The sequence below is a fragment of the Myotis brandtii genome, unplaced genomic scaffold (genome assembly GCF_000412655.1).
Source record: "Myotis brandtii unplaced genomic scaffold, ASM41265v1 scaffold99, whole genome shotgun sequence".
In the NCBI taxonomy this organism is placed as follows: Eukaryota; Metazoa; Chordata; class Mammalia; order Chiroptera; family Vespertilionidae; genus Myotis; species Myotis brandtii.
In genome coordinates this window covers 2,055,407-2,067,247 of record NW_005372121.1, presented here as the reverse complement: position 1 = coordinate 2,067,247, position 11,841 = coordinate 2,055,407, and the positions used below count along the sequence as shown (strand labels likewise).

At 37.1% G+C, this 11,841-nt stretch overlaps 1 protein-coding gene across 13 annotated transcripts in view; it reads left to right on the top strand.

Annotated features, from left to right (window-relative positions):
* The window catches only part of MECOM (MDS1 and EVI1 complex locus), a 578,696-nt gene that overhangs the window by 522,005 nt on the left and 44,850 nt on the right, over positions 1-11,841 (top strand). For all 13 annotated transcript variants that reach the window (XM_005886549.2, XM_005886545.2, XM_014533597.1 and 10 more), the window contains 2 exons: positions 4,704-4,806; positions 8,915-9,131. In XM_005886549.2, coding sequence (XP_005886611.1) covers positions 4,704-4,806; positions 8,915-9,131 — 320 coding nt within the window. The remainder of the gene's footprint in view (positions 1-4,703; positions 4,807-8,914; positions 9,132-11,841) is intronic.

Genomic DNA, 11,841 nt, shown 5'->3' with positions numbered 1-11,841 from the left:
AATAACTTATATGATATATAATCAGAATTAATTATATGCCATTAAACACTCAATTATATTAATATATAAAATATGAGATTACTAATATTTTATGCAGATTTTTAAATTCCCCCAACATGTGTACTTTGCCACATTTATATGTCATTTATGAAATATCCTAGCCCATATATACTTATATATAACATTGTATGAAACTATACCTTTTGGAAGTGTGAAAGTTGCTAAATCAAATTCTCTTCACCACTGCTTTTTATCCCTAGCTTAGTTTTATGAATATTAAGTGAATTGATATTCTTTTGGCATTTGGAACTGGTTTCAAATTTTGATTAAAATAAATTAAATAAATAATTATATTTAGAGTAATTCCTATATACACAATTTTATCTTGATGCCTTAAATTGTGAATTTTCAGTAGTAAAAGTGAACAATTTAGGAGATTTCTAGTTTTATTTTTCAAGTATCTGAATGATTTAGAATTTAAAGAATACTGAGCAATTTTACTCATATGCTATTTTAGCAAAATTTGAAAATAAAATAATACAAAAGGATCTATTAAAACATTTACTATAAATATTGATTCTTATCAATTCAAGTATCCAGAGATGCAGCGATAATATCCTTACTTTAAATATAGAATTATAACTTTCTGGAAAAATAAAAAGAATCTAGCAAGATACTGGGAAAATTAATTTTTTTCCTGTGGTAAAATGACCACCTCAACTTTCCAAAGTTTTAAATGCATGGAGAGGTAAGCCATGTTTATAACTTGTTGTGTTTCTGGAATTTGATATTAGTTACCAAAAAGAAAACTCTAGAGGAGTCAAAATATTTTATCATATTTAACAATGTTTAAAATATTTTATCATGCCTTTACAAAATGGAATTTCTGTATAATCCTGTTATCTTACTATAAGGCCCCACTCCTCTTATCTTTCACCTTATATTGGGAGAGATTAAGATATTCCTTCTAATAGAGCATTACGAGAGAGACACAGCCAAATAATGAATCAACAACTCGTTTGTAACAATTCAAACTCTTTCCAAGTCTTTGAGACTTTTGAGCCTCTCTTTATATACTTGAGTTGAATTCATCACAAAATCCCAGATCCAGGACATTTTTATTTTGGATCCAAATAACTTTTTCCATAAAACCCCCTGATGGAAGAGGAGACCTGTTAACTCTTCTATGGAATTTAACAGAGTAATTGATTTTCTTCCATTTTGCTCTAACACAAAAACCAAGAGGTTATATTAGTAGTGTCTCTGCTTCTGATACATAAGTCAGGTGACATATAATTCATAGGACTGCAGTATAGCTGCGATTTTGAAGCTACAGTAATTTTAAAGGCATTATAATTTTATTTTTATAAGCATGGTCAAGCATACTTAATATACAAACCTGCAGGAAAAGCCACATAATCCACTTCTGCTCAGTATTATATTTTTATTTGCTGGGAACACCTATTTTATAACATAAAAGCATAAAGGTGATATCTTCTTTTCTGAATGGCTTGATTTCTCCAAGATCACATCCCATCATTTCCTCACATAATTGTTTTGAGGCAACAAATTGTCATTCTGTTTTCTTTCAAACTACACCCCTCACTTCTCAAGTGCCTGCTGGTATATTATTATTGCTAAAACGTAAACTAACTTTATATGTAGACATCTCTGCATTCAAGTATTCAAATTATATGCTTGGGCCATTGTAATTATAGGAGGAAAAACATAATGTTACTTAAGTCTCTGGAAGATCCTCAGAGATGAGATATAATGAAAATATCAAGTGGTAGCAACACCTTGAAGAAAACAAAGACCTCGATTTGTGAGGGTGTGGTAGATGGGACTTCGAGGCACATTCTTATTGCTATGTGAGGAAGCATGCCCAGAATTTGCCCTCATTACGTCTGGAGCTTGCCAGTTCTTTTCAAACCTCAGTTTCATGAGCACCATAAAAATTCACTTAAAATCGAAAAGAACACCCTGAAGTTAAAACCCACTCTGCTTTGCCTTGCCTTTCATGGCCTGGAATGTCACCTTTTACCTCCAGTAAATAAAGCCAACATCAACACTCTTCCGTGTCTTTTATTTTTTTTTTATGTACTCAATATTCTTCACGTGACAATCTGGACACTTAAAGGGAAATTACAATAGTGATCTATGTCCCCACAAAGAGAATTGTCTTTATAATATATAGTTATAATGTATCCATCATTTTTTTTTTGTTTCTTGGACTGTTCACATTGGAACCAGTAAATCTAAAATGGAATTAAAAGAGACATGATTAATAGTGGACTACAAAGAAATAATGATATCATAATAGTTTCTTAAAATGACCTGGCATGTGTGTCGAAGCAGCATTCCCCAACAGAGACAACTGCCCTGTTTTACGGTCTTGCAGGGTATTGTCTCTTTAACCTCACTATTTCCGAGAAGCCACTGAAAAGTTCTAATATGTCACAATTCAAATGTCAACATGTTGTTGGAAAGGAAGCTAATAAGTTAAACCTTTGAGAGATGCCAAAAAAGAGGTGATTCAAACTGTTGAGAGAAGTCCATTGTTTTCTAAGGGGAAATAGAACTCCAGGTTGAACAGGGTACTTATAAGCATTTAACTGGGAGGTTTTGGAGAAAAAGCAAATGCACACTAATGTTTTTTTTGTTTTGTTTTGTTTTTTAATCTGGTAACTTTCTGAGCAGAACTGTTCTTCTCATTTTCTTTCTCCAAAGAAAGAAAATTAGGAAGGTTAGTTAAGTTTAATAAGCTATAGATTGTAAATTCCCTGTTGTTGTTGTTGTTGTTGTTGTTTTTTAGAAAGAGCACAGGTAATTCTCCTAAGATAGTCTGGATTCTGTCTATGGATATATATAAAGAATCTTAGGTTATATTCGAACATATTATACAACATTTTATGCTTGCCATTATTTTCTATATAAATTAGCTTCACATGGTTAAATTACTGGTGAATGAAAAAAAGATTTTATTTCAACAGGAAAGAAGCTAAGCAGAAAATACTCCTCATGGAGTTATTCTTTTTTGAATTTAGCACAATTTTGTGCTCTGGTCTTTTTATAGAAAAATAAACAATTGGCCTTTAGAGCCACCTACTGGAATAAAGAGGCACGTACTGATGCCTAATGTCCTCTGCTTCTCAAAAGATAAACAAATAAATACAGCTAAAGTGACGCACATTTCTGTTGATCTTATAAGATGTTAATTTACTCTTCTCAGTTTGAAGTATCAAATGATCCTGCAAGAAACCATAGTTAGAGCGATGTCTTCTAAATATAATCCTTCCCATTTCTTCGAAGAGTGTACCAATTTGCGTTGTGATTTTTCTCCCCCATTGGATTGAGGTTGAGCAGATTTGAACCCTTATTTCTTTGTTATCACTATTGCTTTTGGTGTGTGTGTGTGTGTGTGTGTGTGTGTGTATGAGAGAGAGAGAGAGAGAGAGAGAGAGAGAGAGAGAGTCAGTCATTGGTCTCATTTTTACCAGTTAACTGTATAACTTCATTCTTTCTTCTTACCTAGTTAGAGAGAGAGAGAGAGAGAGAGAGAGAGAGAGAGAGAGAGAGAGTCATTGGTCTCATTTTTACCAGTTAAGTGTATAACTTCATTCTTTCTTCTATAGCCTCTACCTAGTTACAGAATTGTTTAATAAATAATCTTAGAATAAACATTTTAATGGCAAAATGAATAAGCACCTTAAATATTATCCCAATTAATTGCTTTTTTTAACTGAGATATAACATATAACATTATATTAGATTTAACTGTGTAACATAATGATTCTATGTTTGTATATTTCACAAATTAAATGCTTTCGTAAATGAAAAAAATCCTGAAGTCAGGACAAATACATTGTTCAAATGACTTGTCTAAGGTCACCGAGCTGGTTAGGGGAAAGGTGGGCATCCCCTAGAAATTATAGGTCAGGGTTCTTTTCACACTGGCCCCATTGCATTTTAGTTAGTCATTAACGGATTTATTAAATCCTTCCTCTCCTCAACATTTTGCCAGAAAGTAAGGGGGAATAAGCCCCAGTAAATGAACCAATTGAAGGCATAATGCCTGCTTTCAAAGAGTGGGATCAGGAGCAAGGGCAGGAGGGCAGGTCCTGATGGGTGAGAGGGGGGTTACATTTTGAAAAACAAAATGCTCTCCTTTGACCATGTTTTCTACAGAGCTCGCTGTCATCATTCTTTATGTCATGCGTGTCTTTCCGAACTATTACCTTAAACATCCCTTGTTGAGAAGGTGCTACTTTTGAGTGAGAACATACTCAAAGGAGGTGATTGTACCCCTCGCCACCCTTAGCTAGACTATTGCTGGCTGATTCAAGGTGCTTTCAACTCTGAGTATGTGTGTGGTTCACTAGAGGGAGGAATTCAGAGAAGGAAAAGTTCTGTGTTAAACATTATGCAGGGTATATGTGACACCAAGCCTTGCGTAAAGAAAATTTGATTTGTGAAGTCGGATTTGGAAAAGATTAGTGAATTCGCTTGGAAGTCACAGCTTTCCATTTATCACTGGAGGGTTCATTTTCAGTTTATAACATGGGAAGTCACATGTCTTTTTACAAAAACATGAAATGAATATTTTTGTTAAGGTATGAGAACATGTACAGACATCTTAGTGTCTATCTGGCCTTTTCTTAGTATTCTTTCTTCCCACCCCACCCTTTGTCGGTCCCGTGAAGATATTTTATAGAGTAGTCGCAGACATCGCGCCGGGAGAGGAGCTCCTGCTGTTCATGAAGAGTGAAGACTATCCCCATGAAACTATGGCGCCGGACATCCACGGTGAGTGTGGCCCAGGCCCCCATCTGCATTGACCTCACTGGGAGACTGATGGAGCGTCCAAAAGGGTCCATCCTACTTGGTGTTCATTGGTTTTCCTGGCTATTCAGTGTCAGTGTTAATATATTCCTTCTCGCCCTAACTGGTTTGGCTCGGTGGATAGAGCATCGGCCTGCAGACTGAAGGGTCCCAGGTTCGATTCCAGTCAAGGGCATGTACCTTGGTTGCGGGCACATCCCCAGTAGGGGGTGTGCAGGAGGCAGCTGATCGATGTTTCTCTCTCATAGATGTTTCTCCCTCTCTACCCCTCTCCCTTCCTCTCTGTAAAAAAAATCAATAAAATATGTTAAAAAAAAACATCGTTATTAAATATATATATATTTAACTGAGATATATATATATTCCTTCTCTTGAAGTGGTTAGTTTCTTGGTTTGCTGTCTGGGTAATATTACTGTGAAGCTAAAGTAAGCAGAAATGTTTCCTGAAATGGAGGTCAAAGGGAATTTTGAATATTTCCTTATTACTTACTTATTTTACTTTTTTTAAAATATATTTTTACTGATGTCAGAGAGGAAGGGAGAGGAAGAGAGAGAGAGAAACATCAATGATGAGAGGGAATCACTGATCTGTTGCCTCCTGCACATCCCCTACTAGGGATGGAGCCCGCAATCCAGGCATGTGCCCTGACTGGGAATGGAACTGTGACCTCCTGGTTCATAGGTCGATGCTCAACCACTGAGCCATGCAGGCTGGGTGAATTTTGAATATTTAGACCGGGACATCACATAGTTAAATCTCTTGCCAATGCCTCCTACAACGGTGAGAGTCCTTTCATTGCACAAAAGTCATTCTGGGGAGCTTGCTTTTGAGCTTTGTAAATCTAGGGGATGTTTCTCCCATCTAATATTCTATTACGGGGAAAAGTGTTTCCACTTGAGCAAAATGCTAAGCCAGCATGATCACAGGGGAGAGGGTAGGGGTGGTGTGGGGTTTGGGAGAGAAGTACAGTGAGGAAATTTTAGAACCAGAGGAATTTGTATTTGCCAGAGACCTATTCTAAATCAAAGGAAGGGGTATCAAAATGAATTACAATTACTAATGTTGTACGTTTTGAGGAGATTAGGAAAAAATTCTTCTGGTATTGATTTGTATCATTGGGATGATAATTTGATACTTTCTCTTTCCTAGTTCTCTCTCCTAATAGAATGTGATTTAGTTCAACCGAATCTCAGTGGTGTCTTTAGAGAGTCTTTTGTGGTTGGAAGGTTCACTGGGAAGGGGTAAGCCACCCAGCTTTGCTGAGGATGGAGATGGTGCCACCTCCCACCCCTCCCGATCGCATCCCCGGAGAACCTCAGCCTCTGCTTCTGCGGCTCCTTGGGAGGATCCCCCACTCTTTGCTGCCTCTTTACTTGAACATTTTCCCTTTGGCTGAGCTGCATTCCACCTCTTTGTAGATTATACCAGTTGTATTTGGGGGAGCCTTTTGGAAATTGTGTTCTTCTTAGAAACTCTGACAAGCAAATGGTTTAAAAAAAACACAAACGTGTTGTCAATGAGCCTGGTAGAGTTTGAATGCGATGGGAAAGGGCTCCGGGACAGCAGGAAGTGCTTAGATGGTAAAAGTAATCTGGGTTTTTTTTGGGGACAAGACATCTTTCACTGGTGAATGTTAGATCTAAAAAAGGTTTTCAAACAATTAGTTTTGGAAACTTAAATGATTAGTTTACTATTGTAAAAGGCCTAAAGAGAAGTGACTGTTCTTTCTGGGCTGCCTTTCATACATTACCTTCCTTTACAATACCGTTGAGCCCATCAGTTGCCTTTTGTTTTCAAAGTATCATATACCATATATAGTATATGTGATGTTTAAATGGTGATTTGTATTTTATACTTCTAGGATTTAATGTTTCTTAGGAAAGAGAAAATAAAACATTTGCATTGTACACATATTATGCGCTAGCTATTCTGTGCTTCCCATTTATTATCTCATTTAATCTTTACACATAGATCAAACCTGTAGGAAAGGAATTATTTCCATTATACAGATAGGAAGACTGAGGCTACAGTGGCAAAGACCACATGGCTAGAAAGTGGTAGAGTCAGCATTCAAAACAAGGTCTTGCTGTCTTTAAAACCTAGGCCTTTCCCACTTATTATGTAGCTTGAAGGTTCTGTTTGTGTTCAGACTGCTGGCTAAGTTTCTAAATGTAGATTTTAAATATGTGGCTAGTGTAACAGACAATAGGAAATGTTTTCATTAGCTAGTTAATCTCATTGAGAGACCTGTCTTTAGAGCTGAGGTGATTTATTTTAGAATGCCTCCTTCTTCCTTAATCATCTACATCCTAATTTCTTTACCTTCCTGGTCCCCTGTTACTGTTTAGTTTAAACTAAACTAGTACTCTATGTAGATCACAGCAGACCTGTCTGCTTCAGTGGTTCTCAACCTTCTGGCCCTTTAAATACAGTTTCTCATGTTGTGACCCAACCATAAAATTATTTTCGTTGCTACTGCATAACTGTAATGTTGCTACTGTTATGAATCATCATGTAAATATCTGATATGCAGGATGGTCTTAGGCGACCCCTGTGAAAGGGTCGTTCGACCGCCAAAGGGGTCGCGACCCACAGGTTGAGAACTGCTGGCTTAGCTTCTCACGTTTCCATTTCCGTGGGCTTTCCAGCTTCAGTGGCTTTCTCTTCCCTTCCTAGCAGGGACCTAAAAAGCCCCCGGTGACCTGCTATCCTCTCTAGCTCCATTTCCCACTCCTCCCCAACACCCACCCTCTAAAACTGTCATGCTTCACTATAGCATGGCCTTCTGGGAGCCCGCCATGCTCTTTCTTGTCTTCATCGTTGGTCCATGTTGTTTCTGCTGCCTGCAGTGCCCACCCTCATTCCAATTCTCCTGACTGATTCTTGCTTATTACATTTTCTGAAACTCTCCCTCAGATAAATGGATTTGTCCCGTTCCTCTGAACTCCCTTAGCCCCATGCATGCACCTGTCATAAAATATATCACACTCTGTCCACATGTGTGTGTCCCCTTGAGTTTCTTGCATATTAATTCTCTACCAAAATGCCTAGCATTCAGTTGGCGACTGTATTGTTCCCTCAAAAACATTCAGTCAATGAACAACTGGCTCCAGGTCCTGACTGTAGGTCTATAAACCAGGGATTGTGTCTCCTGTTGTTGCTCTGGGTGTCTTTCAGCATTGGGAGCTATTGCCAAGACTTCTGGGGTAGTGTCTGTGTGATCTGGGTCTAGTTGTATGGCCTCATGAGTGGACTAAATGCTATTCAAGTGGAAAGAATAGAAATAATACCCTCACTCCCTGACACTTTTTAACCTGTTGTTGCCAGTCCCCATTACTACACTTTATTTATCTCGCTGATTTAAAGTGCAAATTCATGTTATGTTTGCTATTTAACAAAGCCATGCCAATGGACACTGACCCTGGGGTAACATTAAATGAGCCTAAAAGAATCCTACAAACATCCTGTGTCCCATTATAGTCATGGTGAATGTGGTGAAATTCTTCAAGTTTGCTGATATTAACCAGGCGTAATTAAGCATGGCTCAAATGGGGACTGTGTGTCTCAAGCATCCTTCAGGATGCATGGCACAGTGAGAAGTGTGTGGAACAGTGATGGGTTCCAATCCTGGTACAACCACCTAGCTGTGGAATCCCTGACTGGTTACTGAACTTCTCTGAGCTTCAATACCCTCATCTAAAAATTGGAATTAAAATATGGCATATGATTCCTTACAATCAGGTTTTCAGGAATATCAGTAATCCACGTATGAGACTGAGGAAATAAATGATGCTCAGTAAGTGGTCATTGCTAGTTTTAATATCCCGTGAATATTAAATCCTGGAAGGGTTTTATCTGATAGGAAGTCTATACTTATAGCCACAGTAATCACTTATTGTTCTGGGCTCTGTCCTGTCTTACTTGCTATGTCTACTCTACATTAAAATTGAAGTGGTAGAAATGAAAATCAAGTAATTTTTACGATGTCTTTCCTAATCCGATAATACCTGCTGGGTTTTGGTGGCACGTCCTGATCTCCCAATGTTAGTGACACTGGAATTTTATTCACAGAAGAACGGCAATATCGCTGTGAGGACTGTGACCAGCTCTTTGAGTCCAAGGCTGAACTAGCGGATCACCAGAAGTTCCCGTGCAGTACCCCTCACTCAGCCTTCTCAATGGTGGAAGAGGACTTTCAACAAAAACTTGAAAGTGAAAATGATCTCCGAGAGATACACGCAATCCAGGAGTGTAAGGAATGTGACCAAGTTTTTCCCGATTTGCAAAGGTTAGAAATGGCATGTTGCACTACGAAACATATTTATTTACTCTGTGATAAAATGTCCTTATGCTGAATTTTCAGAATTTATGCAGATGGGAAGCTTTGGAACCGCAATGAACCTGATAAGTGTGTTAGTACATATTTGGAAATAGCCTTTTTCAGGAAATTCTCATCTGTAAAATATTTACAGTGAAGTTGGAATGAGTTATTTGGATACCAGATAGATAATGTTTGTTTTTATTTAAGCACTGTTATCGCCAGCTGAAAGCTTAATGTTGCCATAAAATATAACTTAGAGGAAGACTCAGACTGCTTGGAATAGCTATGATGCTAATTATAACAATCATATGCTAATCAGGAAAGCTACCTCTAGAAACATTTAGATGATAAACACGATCTCTTCTGCTATTTATTTAAGGATGGTCTTTTGATCGATCCATGTAATCCATGGATTTAGTTTCAGCTATTTAAACTGCACATACATAAAAGAATAAGAAAAGCATGCTCAGTGGAGAAAATGTTGAATTTCCCAAAGGAAACAAATGAACATGGTCTAAAATGAAATGATTCTTTAATTCTATTTTCACCAAAATGAAAATCCTATTTTAATCATAAACTTTTTTAAAAAAAGTGTTACCTTATCTTTTAAAATATATTTTATTGATTTTTTTACAGAGAGGAAGGGAGAGGGATAGAGAGCTAGAAACATTGATGAGAGAGAAACATCTATCAGCTGCCTCCTGCACACCCACTGGGGTAAAAAAAAGTGTTACCTTATCTTTTAAAATATATTTTATTGATTTTTTTACAGAGAGGAAGGGAGAGGGATAGAGAGCTAGAAACATTGATGAGAGAGAAACATCTATCAGCTGCCTCCTGCACAACCCCCACTGGGGATGTGCCTGCAACCAAGGTACATGCCCTTGACCGGAATCGAACCTGGGACCCTTCAGTCCACAGGCCGATACTCTATCCACTGATCCAAACCGGTCAGGGCATATATAAACTTTTATAGCCTTTTGAATTTCATTCAAGAATATTTTTCATTTCTATTAAAGAAAACAAGAACCCTGGAACCCACCCTCTAAAAAACTTTCTGATAATTATGCTTCAAAATGGGTTCTCAGATCAGAGATGTATAAAACCAGCTAATAGATTTTTTGTTTGTTTGTTTCTACCTAATTGTTTTTGCCTTGGTCCATGAACAATGCTAATAATTGTATTCATTCTCTTGCTTTTAAATGAGAAAATGATCCTTGGAACCCATAATCAGAATTTCAAGTGAACATACACCATTGTATTTAAATGAGCATGGTAGTATATTAACTGGACTTATTCAAGAACGTGAATTACTCCATTTGTCTTGGGCCCTCCTCCTCTTTCACTTTATCACTTTGTTTCCTTTCTTTCCTTAATGTCTCCCCTTCTTCCCTCTCCTTTTCACCTCCTTTGATTGCCCACACCTTCTTCTCTAGGGAGACCTCTTATAGGAAATGATTTTATATAGCAGTCATTCATTTTAATGCATAAATGACTAAAAAGGCATCAAGTATCAGTCCGTCCTTGAGGAAACTGAATCAAAATAATGAATCTCTAGCTTTGAAAACTTAGGCCTAATTTAGTTATTAGAGAAAAAACGTTTGGGGGAATAAGAGGGCTTTCCCAGTACCCTTTAAACTCATCTTTACTGCTTGACATAAATTTGCATAGAGACGATCTGTTATACAGTATGTTTGTTAAAACATGGATTGGTAATTCAAAAAACGATGCAGCATGTCTCTTAAGTATAATTGTGTCCAAATTAGAAAACAGAATAAAAATAATAAATTCCAGTGGATAAAACACGTATTTCTACCGCAAAGCAATATTTCTGATGCCAGAGATTACGTCTACTTCCTATAATTTCATTATAAAAAAAATAAAGGTCAGCATTATAAAACAAAAATGGACAGACTAACACTAAAATGTAATTCCTATTTCCTACTAGAAGTGCATACTTCTTACGGGGAGAAAGCTTCGAACTCTGACAAAGCCTCAGTTAAGAAAGATTAAGCCTCAGTTAACTCTGCCTAATGCCAAAACCCACTGTCAGTGGAAAACAATAAGGACACCTAATTATCTGGCACTGGATGAGCCCTCAAAATTCACTTTTCGGTAGCTCAGTCAGATGGATACAGCATGTCATTATGGAACCTGGTGTGGAGCATCCAAATGGTTATATAATTTAGCCGTGTGTGGAACCTACATTCTTTAAATATTTCCACTTTATTAAATCCTGTATTATTCTTTATAATTGAAACAAAAGAAAAATCCTTTCTTGACATGATCTGTTATTCTGTTCTGTATCTTTTCTGTAAAATGGTGAGAAAAGAATACTCTCTTCCCACCCCCAAAAAGATAAAAAAAAACAAACAAAGGTTGACACACAAAAGATGGAATGAACCAGAAAGACTTCTATAACTTGGGACACAAACTTTCTGAATCAGGATAAAATTCTATGAAAAGTGAAGTCTCAGTAATGACTGACTGGATTGCTTCTATGCTTATGAAAGCAACGTGCATGTGCTTTGGTGAGAAGGATTTGCCTTTTAATTCCTTCTATCATTTGTTACTTGAAAGCTGACAATTCCATGAAACAATATGGATTTTATGCTAAATTAGAAGAAGCAAAGAAAGGACAATTCCCCTTGCTTTGCTATTTCTCCCCCCACAACCC